Source organism: Meles meles, chromosome 7, assembly GCF_922984935.1.
Source record: "Meles meles chromosome 7, mMelMel3.1 paternal haplotype, whole genome shotgun sequence".
Taxonomy (NCBI): domain Eukaryota; kingdom Metazoa; phylum Chordata; class Mammalia; order Carnivora; family Mustelidae; genus Meles; species Meles meles.
This window is the reverse complement of record NC_060072.1, coordinates 50,741,529-50,754,730: the sequence shown is the minus strand read 5'-3', so window position 1 is coordinate 50,754,730 and position 13,202 is coordinate 50,741,529. Positions and strand designations below refer to the sequence as shown.

Genomic DNA, 13,202 nt, shown 5'->3' with positions numbered 1-13,202 from the left:
TCCTGTCTTCGAAGGTAGTGCTATTATTATTTGCCTTTTACATATGAGCGTACTAAAGGCTTAGAATAGTGGTTCAAGTATGTAGGGGTATCCGCAAACTCTTCCTGGGGAAGAGGGGTGGGTTCCAGTCATAACCTTAGGAGAATCAGTTCTTAGACCCTCAAGTTCCTTAAGCACATCTTCCCCAAATCAACCCCCCTGAAAAGGACCAGGGTTTTGAGAGCTGTTGGCTCTCCCTTCTTACTTCCCCCTTCACAGTTGTTTTCTGTCACTTTACAAATGAAAGACATATTCCTTAACCATCGAAAACGTTTTGAAGGGGCTTGGCCCTGGGATGCAAAACCCCCCGGTTGTCAAATCAAGGGATAATTTGGGAAAGCCTTGCTCCTGCGAGAAGGTCTCCCGGGAGCAGCGCCTTAATTCAACCAGTCACAGACTCCTGGCGAGGCTTTCCCCTTCCATCATCCACCTGTCTCTCTGCATCTCAGAGTTAGAATTCAAAACAGTTGTTGGGTGGGAGGTGGGCGTATTATTATGTTTGTTTGAATTGCAAAATGAAGACTGACTTCCTTTCTGACACGGAGTTAAGTCTGATTAGCTTGATGGGTGAGGCAGGGAGGAATGGCTTGGGCAACTGGGTCGTATAATAGATATTTTCCACAAATTCTAACTAAATCCGTGGTTCCAGATTTTGACAAATATGTAGTTACAGCATATAGACAACCAATTGGAAATTATAGTCTTTGCAAGTATTTAAATTTGGGGAGAAAAAAATGAGATGACATTGATGGGGTATGCGGTTTTTCAAAATTATTTTGGAACATTTAAATGGAAGAGCAGGAGCTGGCAAGCAGGTCTGTCTCCATGGCGTGTTCTGTATTCGTGATACACAGCTCCATCCACCATTTCGGGTTGTGACCCACTATGTGTGTGTGCGCGCACATACGTGTGTGTCTGCATGTGTTTACATGTGTGTACTGGGTTGCAATATAATACGTATTTCCTACTGTGTTTAAAAACTGTTAAGACGGGGCGCCTGGGTGGCTCAGTGGGTTAAAGTCTCTGCCTTCAGCTCAGGTCATGATCTCAGGGTCCTGGGATCGAGCCCCACATAGGGCTCTCTGCTCAGCCGGGAGCCTGCTTCGTCCTCTCTCTGCCTGCCTCTCAGCCTACTTGTGATCTCTCTCTGTCTGTCAAATAAATAAATCTTAAAAAAAAACTGTTAAGACAAAAGACAAACAAGAAACCCACAAAAAAACCAAAATAGTTAACACAGCGAACAGGCCTTGGCCACCATTTTCACATACCATGAAATGAGCAGATCACATATGATGACGGTCACCACAGTATCCCTGTTTCGTCCTACTCACTTTCCCTCCACTTGTTAGAACCTACAATGCCATCCTTACTAACAGAGCATGGAGGAAACAGGACACCCAACGGATAATGCTCTGATCAAAAGGACTTGATCTCAAGAACGCAGAGGAACGAACGCCACAGCTGCAAGAAGCTTCTATGAACCTTCTGTTTTAGGATCCCAAGCATTAGGAGTTCTTGGCACAGAGAAAATATTTACAGTTTGGTATCTCATTTTCTTCCTGGGTAATGACAGAAGTATGGCTAGTCATTTGGGAAGAAATCGTGTATGATCGATGTGCTGTTTTCCGTCAAAAGTGTTGAATTAAGGAAACACATGGGTCACTTTTTGAAGGGGAGTGACTACATGTGACACCATTTCTCTTGACTTCCTCTCCACAGGCTCTCCATTTTCTCCTTCCCAACCAAATAAACCAACCCATCAAATAAGTGAAGTCTTACTTTTTGTGATACGAGAAAAGTTAGGGGAAGACTGTACCTCACTTGCCTTAACTAGCCTTCAACTTGCCAAGGGAGACAAATGGTAAATGGTGGTGTCCTCAGGACAATAACCGTTTCTAGTAGGCATTAGCCCGTTTGACCGATCAGTTCCCTGGGGAAATTCTAACATGTTTTAAACTGGACAGATTAACTTTTCGATTTTCCTTCCAACTGTTGTTTGCAAGTACTTCTTGGTGAGTGGGCAAAAGAGTGGAAGGACGGCCTTGAGCAGATGTGCAGAATTATTCGTTACTCGGGAAACGCCTGTCTTGAAAAGTGTGTCTGTCTACACCAAGGGTGCCTTGTGTTATTAAGCAATATTAAATGATTATTATAAACAAAGAAGAGCCCGAAGAGGGGGTAAATTTTAAATATTCTTGGGTTAGGTGTAGGCTCAAAAGACCTGGGTCCACCCCTGGGGCTAATAATACATTATATATTAATTAAAAAAAAAAAAACCTGGGTCCCAACCACGCCGTGCTGGCACAGGGACTGAGTAAGAGACGTGGGTTCAAATCCCAGCTTTGCCCCTTCCCTGCTCTGTAGCTGTGGCCAACTCACCTCAGTGTAAAATGAGGGATAACCATACATACTGACATGAGGACTGAGAACAACATACACAAACTCTCACACATAAAGAGGTTTTAATTAATACAGGTGCCCATTACTTTTATTGTGTACTAAGCCATTCAGCTTCTCCAGATCTCAGTTTCCTGCTCTTTCTTGCTGCCTGGAATGTAGATGAAATAGCTGGTGCTCTGTAGCCACCCTGGGTCATGTGGTAAGCCAAAAGATGGAAGCCAAGTGCTGGGCATAATAAAGAAGAAATATTGAAGAGCATGGGTCTTTGAGGACCCTGGAGAGCTATATGCCAGTTCCGAAATGCCTGTTTTTGTTTTTTGTTTTTTTAATGATTTAAGTCACTGTAATATTAGAGTATTCAGTTCTATTCAGCTAATTCAATCCAACTGATATGCTGGGGTACAGTTAGCTGGGAGACAGTTTGTAGATCTGACTTCCTCCTCATTTAAATCCTAGCATCTAGACTTGGATTAGGAGGAGGGAGATAAGAACTGATTCTGGCTGCATGTCCAAGCCAGATTTTCCAGAGGGGGAAAAAAAAATTAAACAAAAACCCGCCTTTCCAAAAACCAAAGATAGTTGATATTTTAATCCATAGCTGACTCCATTTCTACTTCTCCACTGATTGAGAATGGGTAAAGTGATGAATAAGTTGACGAAGAAATTAACATACTGATGAACAAACCCAGTGCTGTGTGGTACCAAAGAGCAAAGCTTGTTTGGTGAGGAGTGAGCAGCTCAGTGTGTGTAGATGCGCAAAGGTCCTGGAAGGAACTGTCTGGAGATGAGACTGATAAAGTGGTTGGGAACTAGATTGCCAAAAAACTCTGATTTAAACTAAGTATCTTTGATGTTATCCTAAAACAACAGAGAACCATCCAGAAGGTTTTATGTGTTTGTTTTTGAGTGGCAAGATTAGATTTAGGTTTCTTTTTTTAAAGATCATTGATGGTAATATACACAAAGTAAGGAGCTGGTGAGGAAGTAAATATTTCAGGCCTGATGAAAGTTTTATATCAAAGGTGTGGTGTCTAAATGTGGTGTCTCTCCTGATTGGGTGTTGGATGAGGGGCCCCCAAATGTGGGGGGACAACTGGGTGGTGTGGGCAGTAAAAGGAATCACACTCAGAACAAAGGAGATAGAGGTGTATTGAATCCATTACAAGGGAATGGCTGGCAGGACAGGAAGGGAGAGGCTGTCTGCCCTCCCTGGGGACTGCTGAGGACTTGTGGGTGAGTGTTGCTTTTAAAAGGGGGAAGGTGAGGAGGTACAGGACACATGGAACTCTCCCTTTATTTTAGTGACTGTGCCTGGTTGGAAGAGCCCATTGGTCAGTTAGGGCCTATGGATATCTTGAGGCGGGTCCCCTGAGGGGCCAGTCTGTATCCAGCCAGGGGGTCACTGTGGGCCCTTTCTGCATTCCATCGCTCAAGTCTGTGGGCCTCAAGGCAGCCTGGACAACAGGCAGTGACAATGAATGGAGAGACAGGAGAGATGTGAAGCTGGAGGTAGGAGAGGCTGGGTCCTGATGACACTGTGGGGCCACCTGCCTCGCCTGCCTCTTTGCTACAGTGGGAGAAAAATAATTAACCTTGCTTAGACACCATCATTTGTATTTTCTTTCATATGCAGGTGAACTCCTACCTGGTGCAAGTGGAGAACGACTGCATAATGTAAAACGGGACATGTCTGACAGAAATTAAGTGAAGACAAGCTGCTTGCCATAGCTGAGAATTCAGAGTTCAGAAGTTCTGAGGAATATCCTTTTTCATGGGGAGTCAAACTTAAAAGCCATGGGAGGAATGGAATCAGTGAGGCAGTCCACATGTAAGAAACACCAACTGCCAGAAACAGAATTGTTTTTACTGAGTGGTGGTGTGAGCACATAAAATTAAAATTCAGGGATGAGCTAGATTTTAAATTCAAAATTTATAAAAGAAACACCTTGAGAGACAGATGTATTTAAAAAAAAATGTATTTCCTAAGTAATTACTCCTTTTATTTAGAATTGGAAACGTTTCTTTTTTCCCTCCCTCTTTCCTTCCTTCCTTCCTTCTTTCTTTCCTTCTTTCAATCTAGGTTTCGATATGTTTTTATCCTTTGAATCATAATGTGAGGTGTGTTACGGACTGTATCATACCTGCACCTAAGTTCATATGTTAATGCCCTAGTCATCAATGTGACTGTATTTAAAGATAGAGCCTTTAAAAAGGTAATTAAGGTTAAATGAGTTTATAAGGTGGGGACATAGTTCAATCTGACTGGTGTCCTTATAAGAAGAGAAAATTTGGACACCCATGAGAGATACCAAGGATGAGCACACACAGAAGACAGGGCATATGAGGAAGGGAGAAGGCAACCAACGGTTTGCAAACCAAGGAAACAGACCTGAGGAGAAACCACACCGGATACCTTGATCTTGGATTTCTAGCCTTCCGGGCAGTGGAAAATGAATTCTATTGTTTAGGCCATCCAGTTTCTGGTACTTTGTTATAGCAGCCAAGGCACACTGATACAAGGTATTAAAATTCAATCTAGATTCCTTTCACTGAGAGTAAGGTTTAGCTTTGTTTGTTAGTATTATGGAAAATGGGTTTTCACAAATGTTGGCACTTCTAATAGCATATGGAATCTTAGTACAGTGATTTTTATTTTGAGGGTAACCATTCTTCAGATACTTGTAAAATCTCATATTCCAACATTGTACTATTTGGTTTTCAGTACCACAACACTGTGAAGGTTAACATCTTATACGTGTAGCTCTTAATTCACACTCTGTATTAGTTTTAAAAAGCAAACTAAATAATGTTGGTTCATATTCATAAAATTTGGAAATCAGAGAATGGTTTTGGAATTCAGTCTTCAACTGTACAATTTTGGGCTGTAGCTCCTGCCATTACTTTCATTTTTGGAAGCAAATTTTAGTACAGGAAAGCACACCAGATAATTCCCTGCCAAACTTGTTTCCTAAAAATCCAGTTTTGTTAAGAATGAGAAAATCGCATCATACATTTATGTAACTCTTTGTAATTGTTCTAGCCAAGAAATATTCTAAGTGTTTAGATGAGAATGTTGTTTTAAAAAGGCAGAGCAAAATAGTTCTTTACCTTCTCTAGAAATCACCTCAAAACAGGAAGGGTTGACAAATAACATAACTTACATCTTTAGCAAAACTAGAAGCTCAAACCACAAATACATAAGAAAAAGTTACCAAATTCCACGAGTCAAAAAGGAGGTGGGAGGCAGTGATAAAAAGCCAAGAGGAGACACCTATAACCAGCAATTTCAGTGAGGGCCCAGTCTTTCAAAGCAGGGGCCATGGCATAAAGCAAAACAACAATGCTTTGTTTGCAACACTGGAAGGGATCTTATAGGCTGGTGGCAGCAAGTTCCCTGAGACCAGTGCATTAGGGTAAAGCCAGGGATGTGGGTAAAATACAACACCTACAGATATACCACCACTGCAGGAAGCAATCTGTCAGAGAGGCAGGCTAGCAGAGAAGAATTCTGTAATGTTGGCAGTCTACAGTTGTGTCTCTGGGCTGAAGAAGAATGCACTCATCACAGGTTACTGTGAGCTGCGGGGTAATTTTTGCTAGCCTGGAGCACAAAGTTAGGCTCTTCTGTCTCAGACCTCCTTTCAAACTTCCAATTTAGAAAGAAGTCATCTCATTCAAAGATGAGCAGTAATTCCAAAGGAACTAGCATAAGATGTATACCAAGTTAATATAAAAAAGAAAAGGAGAGAAGGAACAGGAAAACAAAGCAATAGATTATGAAGGATACTCATGAGTAAAAGACTGCCACAGAGCAAATGATAAATATAACCAAAGAGATCATCACAAAATGTTAAAAATATACACTGAAACTACCATCTCTATAAAGCAAGAGATCAAAGCAAATATATAAGAGCTCACAGAAACCTGGACAAGCCAACACGATAGAAGGAGATAAAACGTGAGCTTGTAGAAATCAGAAGGGAGATTAAGGAGAAAAATAAAAGTCCCCACACGCACCCTGGCCACCAATGGCGAGAATACTGCTCAGGGTCCTGCTCTGTTACTCTCTTTATGTACTGTGTTGTATGCCTTAACTACATTAAGGAGAAGTCGGGCTCTTTGTACATATTGGAGTCTCTTTTTTTCCCCCTAAGTTTTCATTTAAATTCTAGTGTAATATTAGTTTCAGGTGTACAAATAGTGATTCAACACTTCCATAATGTTGGCCTCCTCTCAGTCATCATTATCTTTATGAAAACTACAAGGAAGCATGGAAATAGATGAATTATGCATCAAATTCTAGTTACAAACAGAAAATCTAAGAATAAAGTTAATCAAATTAAAAGCAAAAATTTATTTTAGAAAACAAGAATAGAACTGGTAAATATATTCAAGGGTCAGTTCTTTGGAAAAATGCTAAATAAAAATAAACTATTAACAGTATACTCATGGGAAAAAAGAATAAAAACACAAATGTACCAAATATGGAACAATATTCGGGTTATAATTCTAGAAACCAAGAAAATAAAAAGAAATTCCTTAACTGTGTGCAAATATATTTGAAAACCTGTATGAAATACATTTTTTCCCTGAGAAAATAAAAATGATAAAAATGACCTCAAAATGGATCCAGCAATCCTACTTCTGCATATACATATCTCCAAAGGAAATAGAGTAGGTATCTTGAAGAGCTGGAACTGTGGCATTATTCACAAAAGTCAAGACACAGAAACAACCTGTCATTGACAGATGAATGAATAAAGAAATGTAGTAATATATATACAACAGAAAATTATTCAGCCATAAAAGTGAAGGAAATCTTATTTGCAATGACATGGATGAACCTGGACAATATTATGTTAAGTAAAATAAGTGAAAGACAGAAAGACAAATACTATATTAGCTTAGTTATATGTAAAACCTAAATTAAAAAAAAAAAAGTCAAACTCAGCTCTTAGAAATAGAAAATAGAATGTGTTTGGGGCCGGGGAGTGGGAGAATGTTGGTCTAATGGCATAGAGTTTCATTTAAAAGATGAATGAGTTCTGGGAATCTAAAGTGAGCATGGTGACTATAGATTAAAATAAGATTGTATTACATACTTGAAAAGTGCTAAGCAAGTAGATGGTTTTTTTTTTTTTTTAAGATTTTATTTATTTATTTGACAGACAGAGATCACAAGTAGGCAGAGAGAGAGGAGGGAGCAGGCTCCCTGCTGAGCAGAGCCCAATGTGGGGCTCGATCCCAGGACCCTGAGATCATGACCTGAGCCAGAGGCAGAGGCTTCAACCCACTGAGCCACCCAGGCACCCCTTAGCAAGTAGATCTTAAGCATTCTCACCACACACACTCACACACAAATGGTAACTATGCAAGTTGATGGGTGTGTTCATCAACTTGATGGTGGTAATCATTTCACAATGTGTGTGCTTATCATAATCATCACATTGTACATGTTGTCAATTATACCTTAATAAAGCTGAAAAAAGTGAACTGAAAAGAGAGAAATATCTAAAGCTTAATGTGGGATAAGACAGAAAACATAGCTACCTGAGTTGATAGTCAAGAATTACAGACACCAAAAGAGCTACACCATCCACGAGAATGACAGAGTCCAGGTACCAGCAAACTGTCAGTCTCCCTTGTATTGAATGACTTTTGCTAAATCCAAGGAAAGGGTTTTCTGAGTTAAAAAGAGGAATAAAGGGGTGCCTGGGTGGCTCAGTCGGTTAAGTGTCTGCCTTCAGCTCAGGTAGTGATCCTAAGGTCCTGGGATTGAGTCCTGCTTTGGGCTCCCTGCTACTTCTGTCTCTGCTTCTCTCTCTCTTTCTCTGTCCCCCATAAATAAATAAATAAAATCTTAAAAAAATAATAGAGGAATAAGAAAGACAGAAGAGGGCCAACGCATAAGATTTTGATAAAGCAGAAGGGTATAGGTATAAGGGTCAGGAGAATGGGAAGAGAAGAAGCTGACCCAGAGGCAGAGGAGAAACGTTTTGCATCCTAGAGTTGCGCAGTAGAATTGAGAGTCATCCCAGCGTGAGACTTTTGTAAACACCCACCATACCCCCCAGCTTGGGTCACTCCATCCTATTTCTCTCTACATTAACTAATAGTTTGCACCGTAGGTACTTGGTAATTGTCTAGCCCTTCAACTGGCTTACGTCTTCCATGAGAATAAGGACCACAACTCTTTTGCTGATCATTGTAGATCCACTGGCCTTCTATTGTGCCAGCCATTACATATTTGTTGAATGAATGAATGGGGAAAATTTGACATTTTGGAGAAGCAGCAGAGAACAATAAGGAATGCGGCTACAGAGACACTGGACCCAAGAGGAAGATGAGCATCACGGAGGTGTGATAGCTTGCTGGCAACGGGATAGCTATTGTGGACCACACGGTGCAGTAAGAATGGGCAAGGTCTTCCTGGTAGGTGGTATATGGTAGAGTCCCCTGAGAGGCTGGAGCCACAGGTTGAAGAGATCACCTACATGTCACAACATAGTATTTGACGGGGAAAAAAGTGTGGTTCTGTGTCTTGCTTTTATTTATTTATTTATAAAAGATTTTTTTTTATTTAACAGAGAGAGAGAGAGATCACAAGTAGGCAGAAAGGCAGGTGGAGGGGGAAGCAGGCTCCCCGCTGAGCAGAGATTCCCAATGTGGGGCTCCATCCCAGGACCTTGAGACAATGACCTGAGCCGAAGGCAGAGGCTTAACCCACTGAGCTACCCAGGCGCCCCACATGCCTTGCTTTTAAAAAAGTCAGTGTTGCTCATGTAATCTGGAAAGACTTGGTTTAACCTAATAACACAAGTAAAAGAAAAAAAGAACCTGGACTTTGAGAACTTGGTAAGCAGTAAGCACAAAATGAGTGACAGATAGGATTCAACCACCACAATTCTGTCAAGGTAGATAGGTTACTTTCATAGGGTCTGAAATTCTCAGTGATGAAGGTGACAGGCTTGAGTTGCTCTGGGCTTTCAGACTGTTGTATAACCTTTCTTTCTGAGCACTACATTTTAATAAGTAGGGAGTTAAACTTGAACATACTCAGAAGAGAGGCCTTCAGGATGACAAAGATACTCAAAATTAAGTTTTATGTGAGGAACCGTTAAGGACCTGGGGCAATTTTGCTTGGAGACGGAAAGACTTCAGAGAGGCATGAGGGCTCTCTTTCAGTTACCCGAAGGGCTGCAAGGGGAAGAGGCTTTAGTCTAGTTCTGAACGACCTTGAGGGTAGAATGGAGACTAATAGGCAGGAGCTACAAGCAGAGAGATTTCCACTCAATACAAGTGAGAACGTTGGGCTCCTGGTGTGGGGTGGGGAGATCTGTCTCAGCCCTCAGGGAGTGCCTGGTCCCCGTGGGCGCTCGGGTCCACAAGCAACCTGACTTCCAAACTCTATGCTAACACTGAGATCCTGTGATCAACCAGCCTTTCGACATCCACATTCCTTATGAGAACTGAGATGAGTGCTTGGGATGGGCTGTTTTATAAATTTGAGGTATTGTTACTGCGTTTTCTTCACCCTGGAGGACTTCCATTCTCTTACAGTTGCCATCTTTTCTCTTTATGCTCATGAAGAGTTTTAACTTATTGATGCCCAATTTAATATTTTTATGACTACTGTTCTCCGTCTAGGAATTCAAATTTTCAAAAGCCTCATGAATAATAAATGGTTCTTCATTCTATATTCATGTGGGAAAGGCTTTATATTTAGTCTGCTAATCAGGGTTCTCATCCTATGGTGTAAAAGGTCAGAGTAGCTAAGTTCTTTCTTTCAAATTATTTTATTTTTTTTAAGTTTTTAAATGTATTTAGTCATTTTAAGTATTCTCTACACTCAATGTGGGGCTCAATCTCATGACCCAAAGGTCAAGTGTAGCTCAATCGACTGACTGAGCCAGGCAGGCAGCCCTGAGAATGGCTAAGTTCTTACAGATTACCTTATGGGCAGAACTATTAAAATCAGTAACATCCTTGTAAAAAAAAAATCTTTGTAACAAGAAAGTCTCCAAATTAAGAAGCAATAAATAAGCAAGCACATTAATAAACAAACCTCAGAGTTCTACTCTGATAGAATCTGACTTCTTCTGTCTTTTATCAGAGACCTCTGGTGGCTCGTCAACTCACAGGCAATGAGAAATGAAGAATTTGATCAATAACAAATTGATAGACAAGTTATCTGGTGGCACAACTAACTTGTCACAAGATATTATGACTTAGAAACACTAATTACGATAAATAAAAGCTCTAATTTTATTTTGGGTCTTCAAAATATTTTCTCCAGTATAATAAATTCTAGTGTATATATATAATAAATTCCAGTATCATTTCTAATAACTAAGTACTTGACGATTTTTGAAATATCATTCCTTTTCCTTGTCCTCCCCCCTCTCTTCATGGACTTGACAAAGAGTGACCTAGGCAAAGGCAAGGTGAGAGAAGAAAACTAGCAGAACCAGAGACAGAGTGAACTGGTTAGAGAGCCTCCCAAAAAGCAGTTAATTAACTAAGTTGTAAAGCAACTCCCACAACCAAACATGTATTCTCCAAACTTTTGGTTTATGTATTTTATTCTCCGACTGACTTAAATCAGAGCAGAAAAGGGATTTGGAGGCTGGGATTTATCCCAGGCAAAAAAAAGAAGGTAAACTTTGTTTTTGGTTTTTTCTTTTTTTTTGTACAGATTCCCTAACTTTATTTAACGTCCTGTCACTTGATATTTTGGTTCACTAATATTTAGGCATTGCAAGCAATGTGGGAAACAATGTCTTTGTATCTCTGTCTCTGGTATAATTATTTCCTTAGGATAAAGTCCTAGAATGGAATTGCAAGGTCTAAGAGATGATGAGCGTTTGGAAGGCTTTATGCTATCATCTTTAAGGTGAATCTGTTATATTTTGCTTCTAAACAAAATCCTCTGTGTCACTCCCACTTTCAGCACATGTGAAGATGGCCAGGATGCCCCAGTCAACACTCCTGCCCAGTCCGTCCACCTTCAGGTAGGTAAGCATCTATGGCTTGACCTGGAATTCAAATATTCTCTAGGCACACATGGGCAATCTGGAACATCCTTTTCTTGAGGGATGTTTTCACTAGAGATCCAGATGGGGGCAATCACATCTCAATCCCATACAGGAGAAATACAAAGAATTTCTGACACACTTTTCTTTAGATGCCAGGCAGGTATCATTGGAAGGAGACAGATGTTTAGAAGAAGCTTTTAGTTTATCAGTCCGCATTCAATCTAATACTTTTTGTGTGTTTACATACTGTGAGTGAGGTTTAACTTCTAATGTAGGTATACTTCTTCACAGGAAGCTGATGCCTATAAAGAAAAATCTACTCTATACTTTTATATATTGTGGTCACAACTCTCTCATCATGGGTACTCAGCAAACCTGTATAAGTTTCTACTAAAAGTCAGGAGGAGGCAGGAATAAATGGGGTCACAGATCATCGGCTCACCTCTCAAAGCACACCTGCGGCGCTCCCCAATCCATCTTTGTGGAAAGCCTGCTTACAAAAGTAAGAAAGGGGCCTGTCTTTGGTGAACCACTTTATTGTATGGCTTGCCTCCTATTAATCTAAGCATGAAGGACAAGCTCTGAATTGAACACTCAGACATCAGCAGACCTAATGCGGGCTCGCTAGTGTTTGATAAATGTTCAGGACTTATCAGTATTAAGGAGGAGAAAATGCAAGGTCACCATATTCAGCAACCATCCGGTTGCACTGAAGCAGACACAAGTAAAATAAATAATTGTTTTCTCCCCAAAGAGCAGAGGATAGATCTTTGAGGAGCACAGGCTTTAGCTGTAAGCCCTCTCTGTTCCCCGAGGCTTGGACATACCTTGATTCCCATAGCTGCTATCTATCCCAGAGCTGTCCCACGAGTCTACCGCACTGTCCACACTGGGCACAGTGGATGGGTATGTGTCGGTGAGCTTGCCTGGCTTCTGCCCTGGAGAGGGGTCCTCCTCCACATCTCCCAGGTCACTCAGGTGGCTAGCCATGGGGAATTTCTTGGGACTGGATGCTGATTGGGCTGCAAAGACAGAGAAGGAGTTCAAGGCTGAGGGCAAATGTCAATAAGAAGATATTCCAATACTCCCTCTGGAGAGTCGTCTTCCCTAGAAAGATACCGAGGGATAGAAATGCACTGAAAATCCGTAACTGTGGCTCTCAACCCACTCACCATCTGTCTGTTTCTTAATTTTCAAGGTGACAGTTTCTCCTGCCATCTGTAACAAATGGATGGCTTCACTCAGAGGCTTTCCCTTCAAGCTGCTGCTGTTGATAGCCAGGATTCGGTCTCCTATGTGGATGGCGCCAGTTCTGAAACACCAAATAATAATAGGAAATGTAGAAAAATCCCTGCGTGCCACTGAATAGAAATTCCCTGCCATACTTTATATATTCATGATAATAAAGCCTTGGCAAGGGTCTCTAGAAGCCACTTTTTGCTTTCTCCTGGGCAATGTTACAAGATAACTGCATCTTTTGTGAATAACTTTTTAGTTTCAAATAAAATTAGAAAAATTGTTTTAATTAGGGTGTAAAGTGGACTTGCCATGCTTTTTGAATTCTAAGAAAGCAGAGGCATTTGGTAATCCTCTTAAAAACCCCAAGGAAGGGGTGCCTGAGTGGCTCAGTGGGTTAAAGCCTCTGCCTTCAGCTCAGGTCATGGTCCCAGGGTCCTGGGATGGAGCCCCACATCAGGCTCTCTGCTCAGCGGGGGGCCTGCTTCCTCT

At 41.0% G+C, this 13,202-nt stretch overlaps 1 protein-coding gene across 1 annotated transcript in view; it reads right to left on the bottom strand.

The window, feature by feature from the left end:
• The window catches only part of GRIP1 (glutamate receptor interacting protein 1), a 241,064-nt gene that overhangs the window by 28,008 nt on the left and 199,854 nt on the right, over window positions 1-13,202 (bottom strand). The window contains exons 17-18 of the mRNA XM_046011787.1: window positions 12,647-12,786; window positions 12,302-12,496 (exon numbers count right to left, since the gene is read on the bottom strand). Coding sequence (XP_045867743.1) covers window positions 12,302-12,496; window positions 12,647-12,786 — 335 coding nt within the window. The remainder of the gene's footprint in view (window positions 1-12,301; window positions 12,497-12,646; window positions 12,787-13,202) is intronic.